The sequence below is a fragment of the Gavia stellata genome, chromosome 8, assembly GCF_030936135.1.
Source record: "Gavia stellata isolate bGavSte3 chromosome 8, bGavSte3.hap2, whole genome shotgun sequence".
Classification (NCBI taxonomy): Eukaryota; Metazoa; Chordata; class Aves; order Gaviiformes; family Gaviidae; genus Gavia; species Gavia stellata.
In genome coordinates this window covers 13,498,895-13,523,970 of record NC_082601.1, presented here as the reverse complement: position 1 = coordinate 13,523,970, position 25,076 = coordinate 13,498,895, and the positions used below count along the sequence as shown (strand labels likewise).

The window sequence follows — 25,076 nt, the reverse complement described above, 5'->3', positions numbered from 1 at the left end:
AAAATTGTTCAGGAATGTTTAAATAGGTCTTCTTTATCCCATTCCCTAATTTGCTGTATCTCCTGTACACTCCTTCTCTTTCATGAAAAAATCCTACTTAAGCCCTATCTTGTGCTAAGTAATCTCCATCAGCTTTCTCCCATGGCAGCCCTGATAGCAGCCAGCCCTGGTGCCCTGGTGTTTCAGTATGTTTTGCCTCATTAGCCCATAATGTAATTACCTACTTTGTGTTTACAGCAATGCTGTTTATTTTGAGTCTGTTCATATTTGATGAGCATGTCCTCTGTTAGCGTTGCTTTAAAGATGTCGTCTTTTAATAGTGGTTTTGTGGAGTGGGTTATTGTCAAAAGAAAAACAAACCCCCCAACTTTTAATTAAAAAAAAAGCCAAAAAGCAGCTTTGATTTCATGCGTCCTCATCCTTCAAACTTGGATAAAGCTTTAAATGAAGAAACCCTCTTGCCAGCCGTGGAACAGCTGCGATGGCCGCACAGTAACATGGCGTGGTGATGTGAGGATGTGAATGAATTGGTCACCGTACTGCCAGGGCTCTCGCGGTATGCCCGCCTCGTCCCTTTCCTCTGTCAGGACGTCTGACAGAGATGTCAGGGTCTTGGTCTGAGACTGCTGCTTCCCCTCCTTACAAATTCTTGTCTCTCTCTTGGCAGGCTCTCAGTGATAATAGTTTTGGAGAAACTCCGTTTTTCCAATCCTTTTGTGCTGGTTTTGGCTGGGGTAGAGTTAATCTTCTTGCTAGTAGCTAGTATGGGGCTATGGTTTGGATTTGTGCTGGAAACAGTGTTGATAACACAGGGATGTTTCAGCTACTGCTGAGCAGTGCTTACACAGAGTCAAGGCCTTTTCTGCTTCTCACCCCACCCCACCAGCGAGTAGGCTGGGGGTGCACAAGAAGTTGGGAGGGGACACAGCCGGGACAGCTGACCCCAACTGACCAAAGGGATATCCCATACCATACGATGCCATGCTCAGTATAGAAACTAGGGGAAAGCTGCCTGGGGGACGCTGCTTGGGGACAGGCTGGGCATCGGTCGGAGGGTGGTGAGCAATTGTTTTTATTTGCATCACTTGTCTGTCTTAGGTTTTATTTCTCTCTGTTATTTTCCTTTTCATTACAATTTATTATTATTATTATTGTTTATTATATTTTATTTCTACTATTAAACTGTCCTTATCTCAACCCACAAGTTTTCTCACTTTTAATCTTCCAATTCTCTTCCCCCCCATTCCGCTGCGGGGGGGAGTGAGTGAGCAGCTGTGTGGTGCTTAGTTGCCACCTGGGGTTAAACCATACCACCTTTTAAATTTAAAACCGAAACTCACTGTTTGTCAGACCATTGCAAATGTGTTTGCTGTTTTTCTTTAAGAGTGGGAGAAGAGGCATGAGGCTGGGATGCCTGGGAGATGCTATGGTCCTTTCCAAGTCTGCTCCCATAATGATGCGACCAACTGTGCTGAGCCATGGTTTGTATAGGGGGTGAAATGTGAGCCCAGTTCCTGATGAAAGTGCTTGAAAGTACACTTTTAAGTTCTTCTCTTTTCTTTTCCACCTTATTGCTGGAGATAATGTACCACACAGTAACTCAGGCTTTCTGCTTGTAATAATTTTTCTTACTGATGGGGGAAACACAGCTTTAAATTTTTCCACATATCAATGGTCGCATGCATCAAAAACAAGCTAAAAAATGCTAATGGCCTCAATCCATGAATATCCAGGAGGCATAAAGCTTTTGTAGTATAAATATATCATTTAATGAAAATATTGAAAGGAAGTGCATTTCCATGAAATTTATCTTTCAGAATGTTATTTTTAATAGATTAATTCATTGCTTTACCCAGAGGTATTTTTCTTTCCGGTCCTTTTCCAGACATAGAGCCTTACTGCACTCTCTTTGGGTTATAAACAGAACAGCATTTGCATCAGGTTCTCCCCATACTCCATAGCAGTGAATTATTGTAAAGCATGAATTTGACCTCCCTGATTCTATCTTTGCCTTAAAAAGTACCTGAAAAGGTTCCGCTTAATAGAGGGTTCTTTTGTTGTATTTATTTTGGTGAGTCTAAAGGAAAATCTCTATCCTTTTCTAGTAACTTGATTGTGAAAAATCAGAGGTGATTCTTTACAAAGCTGGTATCAGTTTCCTCTGAGGTATAATAAATCTCCTAATGTATAATGCGGATAAGTCCATGTCTTTTCATATTGCTTTTCCTGCACAAGCAGCTTCCGTCATACACCAACATAGACGCTCTAGAATAGGAGGCATTTACTTGCTTTGTTGCTATGTAGTAAGGCTAAATTCAATAGCACTTGAAAAGTGCTCTGAAGTCCTCCAGTGGAAGGGTCTCTTTCATTTGCTTCCAGTAGTTCCCACAATGAGCTAATTGCTATATAAACTTATTTGTCTTCCAAATTAGCAGGAGTTGAACAATCCATTTCTTTCAGTGAGTGAAAATGTCAGGCATGTGAAAGAAAAATCAGCCATCCATTTCTGTAAAACATTAACTTCTTTATCCAGAATCCCTTTTTGTATTAATTGTTAGGAACAGCAATTAATCTACTAAACTTTTCCAGACTAAGAGGCATGCTACAGCGCTGCCTTTGTGCAGCAGCAGGCTAGAGCCCTCAGCGACTTCGTTGCTCCTCATGCTTTGCTAAACAGTGGCAAAACTGAATTACCAATTTTTTTTTCATTGCATTTGTACAGAAGTTTGAATAGTGACTAAGCGGTCAATTCTCATGGCAGCTAGCAGGAAAAGCATGGTAAAAGTTTCAGGAAAAAAGTCTGCAACAAAATCTCCTCTTCACAAGGCTCTTGAGATGAGCTCTGCTCCCTCCTAGGACCCAGAGGAACCTAATTTCCCAGTTGACCCGGGGCTGGTAGAGAAAACCCATGTTTAGAGAGTCAGAGCAATGCACTGGGGCCAACAGCCTTGCTCTCCCCTCTGTTGCCTGCCACTCTGTTAATCAGTGTTAAAATACTGGTGCGACTTCTCCAGTCCTACCCTTCCCAAAATAAGTTCAATTAATACGACTGAGAAGTAAGCTTTGGAGACTTACTTTAGTGTTGTGGTTTTAATCCATTGTATTAAAAATAATTTTTGAGTAAGTCTTTTTCCCTCTACTGTTGCCTTTGTTTCCCCATCTGAGTATGGAAACTAATGAGATTTTCTTTTGTTTAAAATTCTCTTAAGTCCAGGCACGAGACATAATGGGGTAGAAACGCAAAATGTCTGGGTTTTTTACATAGAAAAAGTGTTTATGTAACACACAGCTTTTGAATAGCTTAACAAATCCAATCCCTCATGGGACTGTGACCATGCATGAAAAGTTTCAGCCTGTACAGGGAGAAAAAGATAAATAAAGCCGCCTGTAAACGGAAGCTCCTTCCCATCTTGACTATATGGTACTATCATCACTCACTAAAACCTTTTTCCTGTCTCACTTTTTTTTCATACCCAGTTTGCTCAGTGATATTGTAATTTCAGCATTTATAGCCTTACGTGGTTTTTTTTGTTGTTGTTGCCTGTTAGGATATTGCAACAGTGACAGCAGGGAGTGAATAAAGCAGGTATAACAAGATTACTTCTTAATACTCATATAAAGTCTTCTCTCAGGGAAGTGATGAAAACCATATAATTTAAGTTATTTATAATGTGACTTGACAAAAATTTGGAGAAGAGATGACAATATAGTACAAAAAGAGGTTTTATTCTCTAATTTCTATTGTTAGATTTGAACTATCCCTTGTTCTATCTTTTGGCAATTCAGAGGCCAGTGTAGGAAAAAATGTGATCTTTATTTTGTGCAAAGAGGGGGAGTGTTTATATATACATCTGTATATGAATTTTTTTAATATATAGATAGCTATATACATAATGTAAATGTGTAAGTTATCCATTACTGTGATGCTATGGCACATGATGTTTAGCACTGCCGTTTACTACCAGTCCTCAAATAATTTTTTTAATTTTTTTTTTTTTGTAAAGGGCTTGTGTTCAACTGCAAGTTACGAGTTTGGCAGAGCACAGAAATTCATTAGCGCAGAGGTCAGGTGTGTAAAAACCTTGAGATTTCAAAATGAGTCCCTCACCTGGCTTCTGAAATGGTTAGAAATAAGATCGTTTGGCCAGATGTTTACTTCCCCACTTTTGCTTTAAGCTAGACAGTCATCAATTATTTTGTAACTCAGGGATGAATTCCTGGTGTCATTTTTTCCAATTTTCTCTTTCATGATTGTGATTAAAAAGCCTTCCACTCTTTTGTTATTTTCTTTTATTTGAACTCAATAACTTTCTGCTTTTTGATACATGAAAATAATTAGATGATGGTTGGATAAATAATGCATCTGAAAACAGAGCAGAGCTGGATAAATAACAGATGAAAATTACCCCTGTTAGTGTAATAAGTCTGAAAAATATTTTTCCATCTGGGTAGGTTGCTGAGCTAAAGTTATCTTGTTAGCCCTTTTCTCAGGGAAGAGAAATCTTGTTGTGCAGAATGAAACTGAAATAGTGGCAGGGAAAAATGCAGTTGCTCTCTGCACCTTTTCGGTAGCAGAAACAAGAAGAAAATTAGGGAGTAACAGAAACAAATGTCTCTTGGTGTTGGAGCAATTTTTAGCACTGATGGTGTACAAGGGGAGACTCCTGTGGACTTGGAGACCAAAATCTAGCGCTGTGATGATAAGACGTTGTAACAAACAGTAAAAAGCCACCAGTACTGTTGTGTTCATATTTCTCTGTCAGATGGAGCGGCTGCTACATAGGTCTCCCGGAGTAGCAGCTTAGTAAATGCACTGAATCGCATTTTGAATCTCTCGTCCCTCCTTCTCTAGAGAAATTAGTTAAGGACGTGTAGAGGAACAATGCAAAGAATCTTTTTCTCAGAGAAAAAGTAGCTTAATTCAAGCCAGTATGGAAAAGAGATAAAATAAGGTTTAGGCTGGTACCATATGCAGAGGCATTTCAGGTAGTAGTGTGTGTGTATCAGTGGCGATTTAGTCCGAATATTTTCTTCCAAATTAGCAGGAGTTGACCAATCCACTTCTTTCAATGAGTGTTTCTTAACCGCAATATGTTAGAATTGAAAAATTAAGCAATATGAAGAGAAGAGATGCTTTACCCTGGATGATAATTTCGAGCTTGGTAAATGCCAAAAATGCAGATGGAAAGGCAAATCCATGGGAACAGGCAGCACACAGGCAGGCCAAGGCAGGAGAGAGACCAGGCAAGAGAACACCAACAGAAGAGACTTACAGAGAGACAAAAATTGGCTCTTTCTTTGAAAAAAAAAAAAAACCTAAGACAGAAAAGTAATGTAGAATTAAAGTTCTGGATTAAGATACTACTTTCTCCCTTTGGATCTGCAAAGTAAAATTAACATCTGTGGCTCCCTCGAGTATAGGGGTCAGTTACAGAGCTTTATTCAGATGGTGGAGTTTGTTAGACATAATCTAAATCTGAAGTGTAAGTACATGAAAAGAGTGTGTATAATTATCACAATATATGAATTGGGTTTTTTTGTCTGGTGGTTTGTTTGGGTTTTTTTTACAAAACTCTTCTTCTTCTACCAGTTGAAGTGTCTACATGCCCATAGGCACTGCAGAAAAACTATTGTACTTTTTTCTGATTTTAGTGAGTTTTATTTGCCCTTAGGATTTCTATGGAGCAGGCGTATTTGAATTAAAACAGTATTATCATAGTGCTGTAAGTGAACAGAAGTGTTAGTATGGCACCTATAGCCATAAAGGTTATTTTGTGGTGACGCAGTTTTCCTAGCACACAATAACAAAACCACAATTTAAGCATTAAATTCACTTAGGAGCAAGAGGAAATACTAAAATAAAATCTTTATATCTTGCAATAGTTACCTCACTTGCTGCTGAAATGCAGCTGTTTCTGGGGATGTAGCATAGCTCTGGAAATACCCTGGAACAGCTTAGGATAAGTTTGAGAATAACTTACTGTAGTGAGATAAGTGGAATGAAAATACCAAAGTGCACAAGGATACCTTGGCTTGTCCTAAGTACACTGGCTTGGAGAGTAACCATAAGGGATTCATGTAATGTGTCCTCCAGAAAACTATACCAGAGTGTTATTTAGATTGTGCTTTTTATGTATTTAAAACTATTTCATTTTATTTTATTGGGGGGCCCCAGTTTAACAAGCATTAAAAAGGCCTGACCATGCCTTGGTGATGTCCATCTGAAGCACATCATGGACAAATAGTAACGAAACCTATCCTCGCTATGTGAACTTTAAAAAAAAGAAGTTGCAATTGCTTATATTTAAGAGTGGATATTACTTCTGTCCCAGCTCGGAAAGTATTTCCTTCAGGTGATGTGTAATAGCTTTTTCTTTTTTTCTGTATATTTTTATAAATTTTGTTTAAAAATTTAATTTCTAATCCACTGGGAATCAGTAGCATCTATTCCTTTTTATTGCATACTAGCTTGTTAACTTGATAAAGAGTCTGTCAGCATTTCTTTTGCATATTTTGTTCCTTTGTGTGCTTTAAAAAAACTCCTGCTACTCTGTATATTATTCAACCATTTGTGGCTTGAAACATTGCCTAAATGCTAGCTTATGTTTCCCCATTTTCAGGCCGTAGCTTTTTATGTCTGACAACTCAAGTCTTGCAGCAATAACGTCGAGTTCCTGCTATGCTTAGAAAAACACCACCCATTTAAAAATATCATCTGCCACCATTTTATTGCGCAATGGGCAGATCTACTTTGGAGGGTTGCAATGTTTTGTTTGACTCGCTAGCTGTTTTTTTAGACATGAGGTTTTTATATAAATTCCAAAATGCTTTTGCCTTTCACAGCTGATCACTTTTTGGAAAAGTCGAAGTGGAAGGTTTTTGGCTGACTTCTACATGTAGAAGAGCCTTCAAAAAGTCCTTTCTGTGTGTGCTCATTGTACAAATAAGTTTTTAGAGGCTGCTTGGATGTACTATCTCTGTTCTGTCACCAGCCTTATCTGTTAAATCCCAATGAGTGTGAAAAACGAGAAAAATCTGGGTTTGCTTGGCTGTTTCAACTGTATGTTGAGAATGGCCAGATTGCTGGAGAAGACGATTCTCTTGGAAACCTCAACAGCCCGGCCTCCTCATCTGTAGGCACATAGAGCTCATCTGAGTGTGTAAATAAAAATAAATAATGCAGTGAAAAAATATGCAGAGTATTTTGCTGAAGTGTTTCAATTTTGGATCTGTCATAACTAATTTAAATCTTCTGTTGGGATTTATGCAGGCTAGGGGTCAGGTTTAAGACGTTTGTAATTTAAAGCTTTCCTGCTACTACACCTTTTCTACTTTTATATCCTATCATGATACCTTTTTTCTGCGAAGAAAGTCCCTTTTATTCCCTCTTCCTTTCCTGCTTTGAAGAGAACATTTGCTTCTCCATTTATCCGAGGTAAGGAGACCAGGGTAGCTCTGGATTCTTTAACTTAGTCTAATTGGGCTTCTTTTAGTGTATAGAATATCCTTTTTTTTTTTTGCACAGGACTTTCATTTCTTTGTGCAGTTGCTCCATCTCCAGCACTCAATATCTGACATGCCCAGATGACTATGGTCTCTATTCTCTATTCTAGGCTGATTCACGGAGGGCAGCTGTTAAATGGTTTGGCGGGGCCAACTGTGATGAACGCGGCACCATTTCTTTCCACGACGTGGTTTTCTCCGGATGAACGTGCCACAGCAACAGCCATCGCGTCGCTGCTCAATTACCTGGGTGCTGCTGGCGCGTTTCTAGTGGGACCTCTTGTAGTGCCATCTCCTAATGGAACATCTCACCTCCCGCTGGTATCACAGAGCAACACAGAGCACATCAAGGACCGCATTGAGGCTGTGCTGTATGCAGGTGTGGTTTAAAAATAAAAATTTAAAAAAAAGAAACAAATTACAAAAAAAAATCTACGTAATTTCATGTGTGTGTTTGGTACTTGTGAACCACTACCCTCTAGTGGCTGGTCTGCACAGAAGAAAACAGTTACTGAATGATGGAAAATAATGAAGTGGTAAAATGTTATACCATCAGAAGAGTTAATTTTTTTCCCTGTTGTGTAGGAAAGGTATAAAAATAGCCTTTTGTACAGACTGATTCTAAATGAAATATTTCAGTTGTTTGTATCGGCTGAGCTTAGAAGAAATGTCTTCTAGAAGAGCTTAGGCTTTCCCTGAGCTTCCAAACTGGTTTTTGCTTCTTGAATTTTCATTAAAACATGTGTCCATGACAGGTTGGGTTTTTTCTTTTGTTTCTCTGAGAATGGAAATCCAATAGTCTTTTCAGCATTAAATTCTTTCCTGCATTAAATCAGCCTTAATTTATTACTTGCATATGCCTTTAAAATGTGATTAGGTTGTTAGTATTTAAGAATCTAACATTGAAATTAAAACTCAATAGATTTTGTTTTTAACTAAAACCACATAATTGTTAATATGGTGAGCCATTTCAATGAAGTGGCAACAGTTTAGTGGAAAAAAACCATTGATATAAAATTCACCTGATATAACAGGATTTATGTCCTTGCTCTTTTTCATGCAATGGCTTCTACTGCTCTTTGTCACTTACAAAAATTAGCAGCAAGCTTTAAGGAAAAAGAGTTGCTCAAGTGGCTTAAGAGTCTACGATCTGATTCTTAGTGGATATAAATTGGTGTAGCATAAAGAGCAACCGAACTTCACCGTGTCATGGCAGTTGCACATGTGGTTGGGTTTTTTCCCCCTTGAAATTGCAGCCTCTGAAATTCAGCCTAAGTGTTCCAGAAGTCTTAAAGTATATATACTGTGTAGTTTATATGCAGGTTTATGGAATTGAGTTACCTGTTTGTGATCGTTTGTTCCTGGACGTTATTCTTATGGAAATTTTGTCGAGTTAATACTCCTGTTGGGTGAGGGCCACTTTACTGTTCATTTTAAAGACAGTGTAGTAGAAGTTGGATCACTACTTCAGCAAGTATTTTTGAGTAACCTACTTTTTACTGGACTCAAAGGTATTGGAACAACAAGGAAATTTGAGTTTGGTTAGGCCTTTTTCGAGGTAAATATGATGTTAGACTCTGCAAATCTCATGGCAGATGAAAATGGCCAGTGTGAAAGAAGGAAGAATGAAGGCAAGTCAGCTTTTGTCCTGAGGAGTGATAGATAAGGGGAGGAAAAATCTAACAATTAGAGAAGTGCTTTAGCTCTTCCTCTCCAGATTTTCCGTGGAAAGAGAAGAATTCATCTGCCTAAAGGAAGTACAGTTTTGTGCCTAAAACCACCGTTTTGAGTCTGGTAGCACTAGAAATGAACTGCTGAAATCAACGTTAGATTCACTTTCTCTTCTGTTCTGTTCTGGGAGGCTTTCCTAAGCATTTTCTTTGGAAACTGGGATGGATCTTGATTGCCACCAAGGTTCAGAGGTGTGTCTCGTCTGTCCCATGTCTCAGCAGAGCTCTTTCTGCCTTTCTGAGCTGGCATGGTTTGGGAACATCCCATAGACCCGTTTGGGATCGTTGGTCCCAGCATAAGGTGATCCTACAGCAGCTCTTCAGCTTCCTAGGAAATGTGTTTTGTGAAGCATCTGTAGTTCTTACTTGGTATTTGAAAGTTTATTGAACAGAGGGTGGTTTCCTTGTGTAGCTGCACTTGTGGTTGTGTCATACAGGGTGCATCTTTTCAGGAGCTACAACCCCTTTAGCTGTTCCGACAATGAAAAAGAGCTGGTTCCTGAATGTTACTGGCCTGTGGTGTATCGCAGTGATGGTGGCAAAACGTCCAACTGGTTTAAAATTGGTAGGAACTGTCAAAGAGGAGGTTGCTTTGAATCCCTCATGGGATATGTCCTGTCTCACCTCAGTCCTGCTTCCCTGGAGAGCTGAAGGAGCAAAGTCCCTGCTGCCCGCTTCCCCTGTGCTCTGCCATGGCAGGTAGGCTCCAGAGGTGGAAGGACGGCTGCCTCATGGTGGGTGGCTACCTCAGGGTAGTTGTACAACTCTGTTTACCTGTGGACCAAAAAATACCTGATAGGTGTGGTAGGGTATTGTTTGTCCCCTTTAATTAGCTGGACAGAGAATGAAGCTCATATTAACCTCACAGATTACTAGCAAAGGTGTTAGAGAATGTAGCAGAACAAGGAGTTGTACCCAAGTATCCAACTTTCCCACTTCTTTAACAAGTATGGCCAGGCTTGGTATGACTTCTCCTTTTGGATACTATGGTAAAGCCAGTTTCACAGGATAAGCACTCTGCATGCCTAATGGAGTTGTGTTTGCGATGGAGCTTGTTGCTTTTGTGTGAGGTAGCATTAGATAAGCAGCCTCCAAAAGTTAGGTGATCACTTTTAAAAGATGGTAATGATGTGAATTGTTAACTTGGGATCAGCAGCATGCCAAGAGTGTGCTAATTTTCCAAGGACTTAACCTCAAACATGATTATGAAGCAGTTACTTATAAACCCATTCTGAAATTGCTCAGTTAACTCCGTCTCTTCTGTGTTTTAATAAATTGCTGTTCCTTTGTCTCAAACACGGACTAAGAGCTCGGCTGAATTACCACAGCCTCTTTCTGTGTCATCTGTGTCTCTGCACATTCTGGTTCACAGCTGAAATAGTAGAGATGCAGCAAATCAGGATTGAATTGTATTACCTGAACCGCATAAGGAAGCTTCAATTACTCTGGACTGCAGCCAGAGCTTTTAGCCACATGCTTTCCTAAATATCAATGTAAAAATCATTATTTGTTTAAAAAAAAAAAAAAGCATGTGTGTGTAAAGTGCCCTCATTCCCCCTTTGCATTTCAGGACAAGATGGGGAGGAGAGTCTCTGGTTTTGGGTAGGTTTTTGTGCTATGAGTAGCCTATCAGAAGGAAAAAGACCTTGTATCAAAGAGGCTTGTGCCTCTGTAAGCCTCTTTTTTTTCTGTTTGGGGCTTACACAGGCAGCAGGGTGCCTACTTCCTAGGCTAAGACGCAGGCATCTCTCCACATGGACGTTCACAGGTCACTGTGGCATAGCACCCAGACTGCTTTTGTGAGGACTTCCAGATTCACTCCTCAGCAAGAGATATACACGTCTGTAGTTCTGCATGCTAATTTATGCTGACTTGCCCCATTCCAGGTGCTTTGCTGCATCCACTGCGCTGTTGAGAAGCCGATAGCTCCTGTGGAAGAGCTCCTCTCTTGTGACTGCAGCTCCGTCGGTCTCAATATTGAGCTATTTCTTACCTTTTCTCTTTGCTTACTTTTACTCCCTACTTAATAATCTAAAACTTGTCCTGGGAATGTATTTTCTTTAATCTAGTCTGGTAGAGTAAATGATGATGGAGATAAGGGTGTGGGTTTCCTAATGAGGAAGGAATGTAACATGTAAGGAATCGGATGTGTTTGGCAGTACCTGGACTTCTGATGGAGATGTAAGTGTCATACACAAAGCTAAGATGGCACTAAAGACTTTTATTCTTCAATAGAGGGAGCTGCTTTAGTTTCCAAAGTGAATTCTGCTCTTTTCTTTTGTGCATGAGGGCAGTGCTTGTGAGGCAAATTTGTTAGCCTGGGAAGTGTAACACTGGGAAACATTAAAGAGTTGCGAGAAGGTACTACAAGGACTGCATGCTGAATTTAATAATTAAAAAAAAAAAGGAAGTGTTACTATAGTGCTCCTACTGCAGCAATTTGACTGGCAGGAATCTTGAGGCAACTGTAGAAGAGGCCCCAGATAGGCATCTGTTACAAAATATTACTGTGACATAAAAAAATTATCAATGTGCTTTACATTCTTTAGAAAAAGACCTAACCTTTCCCCTTATGGCATTGCAGTATAATGAAGTTAAATAATAAGCACCTCAGACAAACTTTATGGGTTTGTGTGGTCACATTCTTGTTGGCTATATCTGTCTGCAGTCTGAAATCTTCCTTTAATATGTGATTAAAGTGTGCATATGCATGTGCATATGTATACCTATAAACCTGTATGTAGACCTAGATGCAGGAGAAGGGGATAAACAGCTTTTGGCAAGCCTTGCTTCCCTGTCTAGTATCACCCTATAGTGACAAAGCATCTCATCCCTTTCTTAGATCTGGGATGATCAGTTATGGCCAGTTCTTTATTCATTGCTCATGGCCTCAAAAACAATGTACACATAGATAGAAATTAATCTGTTTTCTGGACAACAGAGGAGATATAGTGAGAAGGTCTAGTTAAAGTGCCCTTGACCCTCAAAACATGCAATTAGACCACAGCAGGAAAAGAGATACCACACAATTCAAAGTGAATCCTTTAGTATTTGATCGCGAAGAATGGCATTGTCACATTCCCGGTATGCCATCAAAAGAAATTTAGTTTAGACGTTTTTTCCATATACTGAATAGAAGCATTCATTTCCCTTCCCCATCTCCAGCTGATCCATTTAGACTCCAAGTGTTATTTACTTTTCAGTTTCCTGAGTTTATTTTCTTCTGGTTTAGTGGAAGAGCTGGCAAAGTGCCATGTTCATATTGATGTATTAAAAAAAGAGAAGAAAAAAGAAAATGAACACAATTGAATTTCCAGCTCTGCTGGGATTTATTTGCGGTATCGGTGAACACTTCTTTGTTATAAGATCATAGGTTCTTTTAGGATAACACACTTCAGCTATACATTTTTCTCTCCAGCAGCAAAGAATCTTGTTTTCAAAGGGGATAGGAAAAATATTGGGATTGAGGACTGCGGAGAATATGATATACATTGTAAAAGGCCTGTAAAACAAATTAATTAGACTGACTGTGGGTAGAGTTGTTTTTCCTCAGAATGTCTGATCACAGGGCTTGTTGAGTATTTTCTGTGAAATGCTCATCGCTTTGCAAGTTCAGGTCCAAATTTCTGCTATGAAATTTTTCGAAGCTCTGGAATACCTGCTGCTGAACGAGAGGAGCATCTGCAAAAAGCTGTATTCTTTCATTTTTCTCCCTATTACCCATGCTCTTTCTATTCCTGAGCCATGACTGCTCCTAGGCTTTTCTATATTCTCTTACCATGTAATACTGTTTGTGTCTGAGATGCTGCCTTGCTTGACCTTTTGTTTGCCTTCATCATCCTGTGTGCCGAGTAATTGTCACTCCATGCCCTGGGGCTTCCCCAGTCCCATCTGTTTAAAGTCTCTAGTACGCTGTTACCTGCACTGCGTTACTTCCATCGTGAGGAAACGTGGCCAAATCTTCATAATGCAGTTCTTTTTAAAGAGAAAAAGCAAAAGCTTTCCTTTTGCTTCACTTGAGTTCCCCATGTGTGAGCGTAGGTCTCTGCAGCTCCTGTCACTGGAATGGACCGCCGGTATTTCTCATTGATTCTCCATCTCAATTTGAAAGCTTGCTTGGGGAGGAAAAAATAAATTCTCCTTCAAGTTATGGAGTTCTGTTGTCGGGAACGGTAAAGCACTTGTGGAGGGATTTATGTATTGGAGGCTGGCTGATAACAATGCTGTACTGAAATAAGTCTTTCAACGCTAACATCTGTTCTCGGTCTTGTTTTTCTTTGCCCTCTTGTTTAGAATTTGGAATGGTTTCCCTGATATTTTCTGCAGCGTTGGCCTACTTCCCCTCGCGCCCTCCATTCCCTCCCAGCGTGGCTGCGGCAAGTCAACGGCTCAGCTACAGGAGAAGTTTTTGCAGGCTCTTAAGGTAGGTCCTCGTTGGGTTTCCAGCAAAGCAGCACCTAAATAAATAAAAACAAGTGTGCTTTAATCTTCTCATCGAACAAACAAGTTGGTTTGTAGTGCTTTTAAACAAAATCAACTTAAATATTAATGCTGAGACATAAAAGGATGCTAACTGCTAAAAAGCAGACATTAAATTTTAAATCATTGGGTATATCTCAAGCCTTCATGCCAGAGTCCTTCAGAACCAACGCTACTTTAGTCATCCTGTTAGCACGGCTTTTCTTATGCAATGCTTCTGTTCCATCAGGTTATACAAGATTGTTAACAGTGTGCGTACTTCTAGGTGTGAGATAACAATTAACAACACTGTGCATAACTAACTAATGAGCTGCTTTCTTCTATGCTTATTACATTGGAATAAATTTAGGGTTTGCTTGTCATTCAAAGCAGTACTCAGCGGCTTTCATTCAGCCATGGGAGCAATGAATGAACTATCTGAAACCGTTATATGATCTATTAAATCTCAGTAATTGTATGTTCAAGTATGAAGTGGGGATAGGAGAAGTGTCTCCAGATGTGTTTCTGGACAGGTTCGAAGGTGAGTTAGTTTCCTTTAAATTTTTGGGTTTTAAAAAAAAAAGCTTATAAAGAAAGTGACATCTCCAGCTTTCCAACTTCTCCCACTTGGGCTCTTTTGGTAAGACACAGTCCTGTCCCCCAGTGTTTGTACAATGCCTTGTGTAATGGGTCCCAGGGGAACAGCTAAAGCAACTGTAATATTAATGCTGAATAATTGTGAAGGCCTGTGCCTTGTATGTGATACTGCACGGATGAAGTTACTGGGGCAAAGAAGAACCGCTGCCATGGTGTGCAGTATGGCTGACTTCACTGGAGAGCTTCAAACTCTTGCTGTAATTGTTTCTTGGGTGATGTAATGATAGGAGCTGAGTCTGTGTACAAAGGGCTGCTTTGAAACTTGATAATTGTGGAGCTTTAGGCATTTAGTTATTACAGACCTATTGTGGGCTGTACTTTCTAAAAGTGTATTTAGAGCCAGCAAAAACAACTCATCCCTTGTTGTCATTGGTTTTTTTCTTTTGTTTTTGGAGGCTTTTGTTTCAGTTTGGGGGAGTAAATAGTTGACAAGATGCTTAATCCTGAGTGTTCATCCAGGAGCAGGCTGGCAGTTGGGAGAAGTTGTGAGTACAGCTGGCTGGTTAGTCTGTGAAGTGACCTACTCTCGGGATTTTAAAAAATAGCAATTCCCATAAGAACACTTAGCACACACAATAATGCTGTTGCACACCCAGGCTGGTGTGCGGTGAGACCCTGCCTGAGGGCTCTGCCATAAAAATGTTGCTGTTGAACAGAAATCCAAAGAGCAACTGATTCTTCAGGTGAAATATAAAATTTCTGTTGACAGTACTCCATTTGGGAGCTTTATAATCATTAGATTCCTTGTTCAAAGTGTTGTGAACAGTGGACCTGAGATACTGGTAAGGTCAGGAGGTAAACAGCAAAGCTGGCTGACTCTTCACAATCAATGAAACTTAAGAAAACTAACTGGGTGCTTAAATAATGAGCATAGTTTATAGTGTCTCCAAGAACCAAGAGGTTTTTTAAAATGCAGTCAGGTAGATCATTATATCTCCCTTCCCTCTGGTCTTTATGCATTCTTCCATGCTACCCCTTATCAAAGGCACTTCTTCATTCCTCTGTACATGAAACAATCAACAGTTCATCATTAAACACACTTATCTTGGGGAGCCTTTCAGCAACAATCCATCAAGCAAGGGGGTTTTATAAAAGAAAATGGTATCTGCCATACTTCAAGAGAAATCCATCATCTGGTTCGTTAGGCTTCTAAGCTCTCTTGCTTGCCCAATGTAGGCTTCATAATTCTTGACACAGAGAGTCTTTCTTTTGACTTAATGGTGTAGACTGAAGGTAATCAGCTGATGAGTACCAGCAAATCATTATTTCCCCTTTACTGCAGACTTACCCTCTGGTATGAGAACTGGGTGTAAGTCATTTAGGATGTGTGTGAGCTGGTGGGCTGACTCAACTGTGCACCAAAAAACACTCATGAGAATTGAGATGTTCATCATTTCTCTCTTCTCTCCCCCAGGCTGCAGTTTTATTACTTCAAAATAAAGCTGCATAGCATAACTTTACTATTGAAGTCATTGACCTTTTTCCTTGGATGCCAAAGGGATCTATAACATCCTTGCAACTCCCACACTCCTTCACGCCTTCAGGTCCTTGAGCAGTCGTCTTCATGAGCTGCTTCTTGTGGAGGTGTATTATAAATATCTTCTTAGGGTCAACCACCCCTTGTAGGCTGTTTTTTTGGGACTTGCTTAGGAAGTTGGTTCTTCCTCCTGATTTAGAGGATTCCTGTTTCTGACAGATTGTAATGATAAGCTGATCTCTGGTTATCTCCTGATACCAACTCTCTCAGCCTGCTGTGGGAGACAACAGATTAGTCATGGTTTGGGAGCTAAGCCCAAATCTTTTAACAGTCTATCACACACTCTGACAAGTGTAGTTTGAACTTCCATTAGAAAAAGTACGATGCCCTTTCTCAGTTTCTTGAGTGAAGCAAATACGACTTTTTTTTTTCCCCTCCTATTTCAAAATATGCCACAAATTTCCATGGAAAAAAATCTAACACAAGTAAATGGTCAATAAGTCTTAAAAGCTGCATTAAGAAAACATATAGTGATTTTTGCTTTGAAGTAATTAGATGCTTTTAGCTGGTTATGTGCCTTTTATATTTTCAAGGGTCTATGTAAGCAATTTTGAAATTTTGTAACAGGGTTTTTGTGCATCGTTATTTCTTTAATGAAACTTTCATATGACATCACCATCCAGTGATGGAAGCTGCTCAGAGTGTGCCTGACGTTAACAGGCGCTGTCAAAGTTGTTCTGAAAATGGTGACTGACTTTGATGGGGTTCCCTCTGAAACAGCCTGTCTTATGGATTCCAGTGGCATTAAGGAGGTTTCTTAAAAAAAAAAAAAAAAAACAGAGGAAAAAGCCAATTTGTATTCCAGCAGAATGGTTTAACAGAGGTTAATGCTGATATCCTGTCATGAGGGCTGATACGATGGAAAACAGTGTGGGTTCACCAACTGATGGTGTGACAGACAGCACATTTTTCTATTTTCAGTGGAGCAATTGCAAAATTGCAAAAACAAATACAAGTGACTGGAGCCATGAAACGCAGAGCTGCTATTTAAGATGTATGTTTCATATAGCTAGCACTGGCTACATTAAGTGCTAAAGCTATTGCTGGACAAGGGGACAGAATGACATCTGGTGATCGGTGCCGCTTTGTCACTGCCATGCACCCTTTCTCCTGGTTGGCTTCCTTTATTCTGGAAACTAGTCAGGGTGGCAGCCTCTGTCACCGGAGGATGTCATGATGCAGAGCTGGTTATCTAGTATTGGGACTAGGAGTTGCACATGGCACAGAGCACCTACCCCATGTGCCAGTCTGTCTAGTTGCTTGAGTTACAGAAGACTTAAGCACCACAGGAGATCTTGGTCAAGTAAGTTACCACGTCCTTACCCCCAGCAAAAGCAGTTCTTTAATGAAGACGAGGTTCAGATAGTCAAAGATTTTGAATATTGAGCAAGTGTTATTTTGGAAGAGTGCATTCAGGCTTGTTCTCTCTTTGCAACCTACGACATGGCTATATAATGGCCATGCAAAATGGACACTTTCCTTTTTATTTTATTCTACAGATGTTGAATTAGTTTTTACATGGATAGTATTAAGTAGCATCAGAAAACCTGCCTTAAGAAATGCCAAGATGATACAAGATAGGCTAGGATAAGAGTATGGCATTTTTGAGAGAGTTAAAAAGTTGTCAGGAAGACAGCAAATGCTTTAGCATTCAGAGAAATATAAGCAAAGTGTGGAATAGCTGAAAGTTTGGGAGTTGTTTTTCTTTGCATTAAAAAATAAATCTGACATGAATGATATTGAAAGAGGAGGATATGTTCATGTGATAGAAATGTGTTATTCAAGAAGAGGATGTGTGAAAAAGAACAGTGCAAAAGAACTCTGGCTGGTGTGCTGTGCGTGGATCTTCTAGGGGAGTAAAACAGTGTAAGCTGCAAACCTCAATGTTTTGGAGAGTATTTGAAGCTCTTTCTTTCCCTCTTGGCTTTTGTAACTGTGTGCTATCAAATTGCTGCTGCATGCCAAGGAACTGGTACTGATCAGGATCAATTTTATGTAAATTGTTTGGGAATGGGTGGATATCTTGTGGTTACACAGATATCCCATGGGATAACCTTGGAATCACCGTAAAATCTCTTCACTTTAAAATATCACTGTTGCAGAGTCCAAAGTATATTTTCTGAGGAAAAATTGGATGCATCTTAGCAAAGATTTTGCATTTGCTTTCGGTTACGATGAGTAGGTGGGGGAAATTGGTGGTGGTATTTGTCTGCCAACTCCTGTTTAGCTGTGTATGATGAAGATGATGACACAGCTTTGACTGCTTCATCTTCACTGAATACTGAAGGTTGAATAATTTTAATTGGGAGGAAAAAGCAAACACGTTGACTTTTTAGAGCAGAATATTATACTTGTCTCTGTTTTTTACAGTTCAAACTGTCAAAATTTTCCATTCTTGTGACTGTATCCCTTATCATTCCCAGAGCTCTCCCTGCCTTTCATCAAAATAAAGAGAAGTGAAACAGTATAAAAAAACCTACAAAAGTACGGTTCAGAAAGTATGAATCTCTGATTTTATTCTTGAAATACGCTTTTTGTCATTTAAATTAGTGCTTATTGTTCTTAACATACACTTAGGCTAAGTAGGTTGCCCATGCAAATGCATGGAAGAATTGCTTGCGGAAATGAGAAACGCATGAGCCCAGCATGTTACAGAAAGCTTTGAACTACATGGAGAGACTGGGTTTTTTTATTATCACAGTGCTAAGGCAGTAGCATCTCAGCCACTGGAATTTCAGTGACATGGCCAGATACCTTTGTTGTTTTTCCTGGCTCGCTCCTTTTTCAGCCCTCTGCTGTTTTTCTTGATGGGCAGAATATAGATTCTAGCAGCTGACCTTGGTGCAATTTCTAATATATGCTGCAGCTAATTGCGTATGTTTTGTCTTCACAGCAATTTCCGATTCTTGATGATTGCTTTAGCCTATGCTATACCACTGGGTGTTTTCTCTGGCTGGTCTGGTGTTCTGGATTTGATATTAACGCCAGTTCACGTAAGCCAAGTAAGTATCTCCTGAGTGATAATCAGCAGCTGTTTTGTAAGTGGCATGCTTTTGTTTTGCACTAGCATACAATTTTATCAGGTTTTTATGTTTAAGGTGCTATTAATTCATACGGACCACTTTTCTCCTGAAATGTTAAACAAAATAAACTGTAGTTTTTGGCATCCCAAACTATCACGATTCTCCCTGCTGACTCTCCCACCAGCTGTGGGTATTTTCAGATCTGTATGCACCTTTTGACAAGAAGGAAGAGGCAGGTAAACAAATGAGAGTATTGTTGGCTGCTGCACTGTTAGTAAAAGAAAATAATGTTTACCAGGTGGAAAAGATGAAGTGGGAGAAGAGGCTTTCTAAGCTTTTGATGGAGTATTATAAAAATCCAGAGGACATTACTCAGATTCTATAAAGAGAGGTCACATATAGGGCAAAGGCTACTTAGTCATACTTTCTTTTAGTGAATTTATTTCCTTTTGAATATCCTAGAAAAAGTATTGCAATTCAGATTGTTGTTGGGCGCTGTTGCTAGCAGTTTGCAGCTCCTGCACACCGTTTGTTTTGAAAGTAACATCTTACCATCTTATTTTCTTGGCTTTAACACATTTCTCTATGTTTTGGTTTGTTTGTTTTTTCCTGTCAGGTAGATGCAGGCTGGATTGGATTTTGGTCTATAGTTGGAGGTTGTGTTGTTGGCATAGCAATGGCAAGGTAGGAATAATTACATGTCCTCCTCCATTTCTTCAACTGTGATTGTCATTTAGCTTATCCTCGTAATAACATAACTTGTTTTCTCTCATCTTCTAGATACTTGAAATGTAAAAAACACAGTTCTAGGGTTATGATGTGTTTCTTGTAGAGCAATGATTTGTATATTCCATGTTAGTGGTCGCTGGGGGTTGAGAACTCCACGTGCATCTGCCTCAGTTTGGCAAGTCGTACTGTTACTCCTGACAAGTGCTTCCTGTATGCTCTTTTTAAACACAGTTCTTGTGAATTCAGCTGCCTGGTATGAGGGAGAACCTGTTGTAACACATTTGGAAAGCATTGAAGAAATTAGTGTCTGTCTCCTTCCATCATGCTTTTGGGCATATTGATTCTCGAAGGGATATTGGGAACGTAACACAAAGCAGCCTACCCACAGTAACGTTACGTTCCTCGACAGAGAAATTAGTCAAGCCCATTTTGGCCAGGTTGCTGGATTCCTATATTGCCTAACTATTTTTTTGTGATACTGCTATGGGTGGTATGGTTATACCTATGCTTTTTAAATATCCAGACACAGCGCTCTCTGGCCATCGTGAATGCTGATGACATGGGAGTGGAAAAGCAAGGAATGGATTGACCTTCCAAAAAGCTGCTGCTTTTTTTTCATTGAGGGTTCCTTTTTATAAAAACAAAAAAAAAAAAAAAAGGAGGGGGGATGGGGAGAAAAAGTCTTTCAGGAGGTACTCGAGCAGTGAGGTTATAAAACTGATTAAAACTAATCACATGTTCCCCTTGCATCTGGTGGATATGAAAGCATTGTCCTGGTTTCTTTATGTCCACTCTTCAGACCCCAGTTCTGCAACATGTTTAGCACAAGTGCAGGGGTCTGTCGTCATTGCAGCCATTGTGGGATTGTGGACCCAAAAAGGCACCTTTTTAGGGCAGAGATTGAAGCGTTCTTTTTTTTTTTTTTTTTCACTTGCTGTGCATCATCAGAGTACACAATGCATAAAGAAACGTGAGGTTTCTCATCCTGAAATTCTGCAGGCTGCCTAGCAACTGCGACGGAGGGAGAAGAAAAAACTCCTGACCTAGGGAAAAGAAAGAAGCGCTTCCCTCCTGTCCACTCCAGATGCAGGCCAAAGGACTTAATCTATTGAAACAAAGTTCACTCCCTGATTTCCTCTAAAAAGAATTACTTTTGATTAGCTAAGCTCAATATGGGGTTTCTTTTTAAGAGAAGTACGTGTTTAAAACCAGCTGCTGTAAATGACACAGATGCCGTAGCAGGTTACATGCTGAAAAAGGTAGCGTGCCGCTTTAATCCTTTCCATCATGGGTTAATCTCTTCTATATTTGCAATATTTCAGTGGTAGAGGGGCACCCCTAGCAGCTCACTTAACTTTGTTAGGAGAGAATCTGCTGACTTAATGCCAACATGCAAATCTCAATCTTTATGGTAGATTAATTTATTTAATATATTGCCTGGGTTAAGCTTCAGGAAATGCTGACAGTCTTTAACTGCTTCAAAATTGATTTAAAACCTTGTTGAATACCAGTATTTTGTAGCATTCAGAGCTTTGCTTTTGAGTAAATTAAAAAAACACCAACAGTCTGCCTCCAAATATGTCTTTCTAACTTGGGCGATACAGTTCAAATGGGAGGGTTTGCACACAGAAAGGAAGGGAGGAGGTGATTTGTCACTCCTGATGGATGACTCTCCCTCCTAGGCCTATTCAGCATTTATCTGTGTAGGGTTGAATCAATGACGAGTCTGACTGTAATCTGCTGAAAGTTGTAATTAGGAAAATTAAGTAATGATTCTTGTCAAGGCTGACAAGTTGATGGATTTCAGTGTCAGAACTGTGATTTGCCAAGCAAGCAGCTCTCTCCCTTAACCACCTCTCAAGAAGCTGTTGGGTTTTGGGGTTTTTTTTCCATTTTTTTTTCCTGCTGATTTATCAAAGCAAAATTGGTGTAGTTCAGGAGTTTGCTCCTTCCATTTTTGTCAATGCAGATTCTACCATTTAAAACTGTAACAACCTGAGCCTTGCCCTGGAGCATTTGGTCCTGCACGTCACAGTAGGTATTAAATCATCTATATTTAAAGTAATGCCCAGTTTGGAAAATTGTTTATCTGTCTCGATTTCAAAATGGTGCAAGTTTTCCTCAGCACAATACATAAATCCTCCCACTCTCCACCCACTGCTATCCCGATAGCTGTGAACTTAGATATGTTTAGCTAATTTGTGTGATGCGTTTTAATAATGGAAAAGCCTGGGCTATTTTGGGCAGCTGGCAGGTGCTGTACCCTTTGCTGGCAGCTTTCAAATTATACTGGTTTGAAGAAAAGCAGTGTCAAAGAGCAACATTCATATCATCGCATGGAAACATAAATCTATTCCTTTTTCTTAGTTTTTTTTTTTTTTTTTTGCCACATTTGCTAATGATCATAGATACTTCTGAGGTTTTGGCCTCCACGGCTCAGTTTTTCTTCCTGATTTAACCTGCAGTGTATTAAAAATGCTGAAACTTTATGACATGGTAATAATTTCCTTAGCAACAGACAGTGTTGGCAGCAACACACGTTTGTGATTTTGACTGTAGGATCCAGCCTAGGGCTGGATTTGCTGGGTTGCAGGAGACTGTTACCAGCAGTAGGCTCAGAGGTCTGTGTCTGCATAAGTATACATCGTCTCTCCTTTAAATTTTTTGCTTTGAATTTTTGTACTGTGCTGAAAATTCTTTCCCCCCGGGTTTATAAAACATTAATTTGTATTTTTTATTTTACTATTTTTTTTAATTTAAATTTTAAATCAATAAGTAATCTAGGACTAGCATTTGTTTTGCTAGCTCTGTACATAAGCATCAAAGTTTCCTTTCCTTTTTTTATTTATTTTATATTTTGCAATGTTTTTCTGCCTACTTTTCTAGCAGCTGCAGACATCCCCTTACATGCTAGATGATGAAGAAGGACTTAAACAGAACAGAGGGTTTTGAAAGCAGACACTGGGATCAGAGGATAAAAATAATTTCTCTCATTTTTTGATTGAAACAAGTATTCTGAAGAGCTGACTAGATTTATGGTGGTCTTTATTCTCCTGTAACCAGACAAGAAGCAGAAGTCCCTCAATTACCAAGTTCAGGCTAGTTTGCTATGTCATTTTTTCCCATAATTTCTGTTGCTGGCTGAATTCAGTAGCTGCATAAACCTTTCAGTTTGTATTTGACCCTTCTGGAGTCCTGTGATACCTGATAGCTCCTTGGAGCACACTGCTACCACTGATACCCAAACCAGGTTCTCTGTGTCAAAAGCAGTTCCAGCTGCTCAGTAAAGGCAGATATTTGCTCCACTTAACTGTCTTGAAGGGTTTAGATGTGTATCCTCCTCCCGTCCCCACATGTCCTTGGGGGTAGGGTAGAGATGGAGGACTCCCTAGAGATCCCTTCCAGACCTGTTGTCTGTGAATGTCCCTCCCTGAAGGCTGATGTTTCTCACACCGTTTCATTAGACTGGATGTAGGTAACTGCTCCTGGCTGTGAGGAGAGGGAATAGTGATGTTTGCTGGCAGGCAAAGCGGGGAGTCTCTGTGGAAGAAGTCTCAAATTTGCACTTCGAGATGCTTCTGAGAAGCTTTTAAAATTGCTGATTTTGACCCCTGTGATCCCAAAGAACAATTAAAGGAACTGGTAAACCACTGAGAAGAGGTGATCCTGATTGCTGGATTTGGATTGTCAGAAAAAAACAACAGTAGCAGCTAACCTCTGACTATTAGAGATTAATGCATAAGCCACTTGAACACTGCAGTCATAAACTTTTAAGATTATATGCAGCATTGATCTTCCTCTACTGCTTATTGAATTATTCGCTGCTAAATTCAATGTGGAATTAAAGCACAGGGAGAATGAAAATAAGAGGAAAGAAGTGTGTGGGGTTTTTTTGGGGTTGGTTTTTTTTTTGGATTGCATTACTTGTACATCTCGTATGGTATACTTAGAGCTAGGCTTCCTAGTTCTCAAAATGTTGGTAGCATTATCTGTTCTATCAAGTGAGCTATATGGTATCTGCCTGTAAAGTGATCTTTGTGAGGGGAGAGAAGGCAGTTAGCTGACAGATGGGACAGATTTCATCATGGACCAACCTAGGTGGATTATGCTGCCATTAGCCTAATCGAGGTAGGAGGCTATGAGGGCAGAAGACATTCTTTAGTTGTACATACCTAACCTGTCTGGCCCAACATCACATCTCCTAAGCAGGAGAGTATAGAAAATTACTAGTGGATAAATGACATTGCCTTTTCTAATATATCTTTTTTAGTAGCTGTGTTGAAATCCCTTTTGAAAAGAGCAGTTGCACTGATAATTATGCCATGTGAGCACTGCTCAAATGCATTATGTCTCCTTGAAAGAAAAAGGAAAAAAGATGAAAAAAGCAATGGTACCATCAGGTGGTATAAAGATCATATTTCCCTCTGTATAACAGCCAGACTGCCCAAGGACTTGTGGGGCTGTTCTCCCCGAGACTGTCAGTGGGGCATGGGTGTCGGGGAGGAGTGGCACCAAGCTCTTGGTTTCTAGAACATTTCAACCCAAAACAGCCACTGGCAATGACCGCCTGTGTAAAGAGTTCCTCCTTTGCCTAAGCCACAGAGAGCTTCATTGCCAATGCATCTGAGGGTTCAGAAGCTGTCTTCGATCTAGGGATTCTGGTATCTGGAGTTTTGTCATTTCCCACAGGAATGAATCTTGACACTTAACTGTGTCTTGAATGAAATGCAGCAGCCTCCTCATATGCTAATTGAGCGGTGTGTCTGCCAAGGGAGACTGGCAAACGCTGACAAAACGGCGATGTAAGTAGTGGTGTGATGTTGTGTCCAACAAACGCAGAAGAAAAAAAAAATCCTTCCTGTATACCAAGTGTTTTCAATTGATGCCTTGCGAATTGTTCTGGTTTGGTTGTTATTTTGTGACAGCTAAAAAATCCATGGCTCTTCAGCTTGACAGCTGCCAGAAATATCACCATTCTGTAAAAATGCCTTTTTTCTATTTCTGAAAATGAGAAATTACTTTTAAATTGTTTTTATAGGCTCCAAAATGTTTAATGAGAATATACTGGATTAATTGTCAAGCATCACATTTAAATAATATGAAAATCAGCATTTTTACTGCTCTGATCTGTGCTTTTCTTTTAGATTTGCAGATTTTATCAGGGGCATGCTGAAGTTTATACTGCTGCTGCTTTTATCTGGAGCAACGTTAGCATCAACCTGGTTCACTCTCACCTGTCTAACTAGTGTCACTCATCTGCCTTTAACCACAGGTATCAACAATTATTTTAATTCCTATTATTTATAATTGGTATTGCAGGCAAATACTTGCAGTCTTAAATCAACTATATTATAACCTGGTTTGGTGTCTTTAGTAATACAGTAGTTTTACCAAGACAAAAAAACCCCACCTATAGAACCTGAAATATCTTTACCAGCT

General features: G+C 39.7%; 1 protein-coding gene across 1 annotated transcript in view; it reads left to right on the top strand.

The window, feature by feature from the left end:
- SLC49A4 (solute carrier family 49 member 4) overlaps positions 1-25,076 on the top strand; it is a 65,115-nt gene that overhangs the window by 25,790 nt on the left and 14,249 nt on the right. The window contains exons 3-7 of the mRNA XM_059820524.1: positions 7,614-7,882; positions 13,527-13,656; positions 18,779-18,887; positions 19,525-19,592; positions 24,782-24,909. Coding sequence (XP_059676507.1) covers positions 7,614-7,882; positions 13,527-13,656; positions 18,779-18,887; positions 19,525-19,592; positions 24,782-24,909 — 704 coding nt within the window. The remainder of the gene's footprint in view (positions 1-7,613; positions 7,883-13,526; positions 13,657-18,778; positions 18,888-19,524; positions 19,593-24,781; positions 24,910-25,076) is intronic.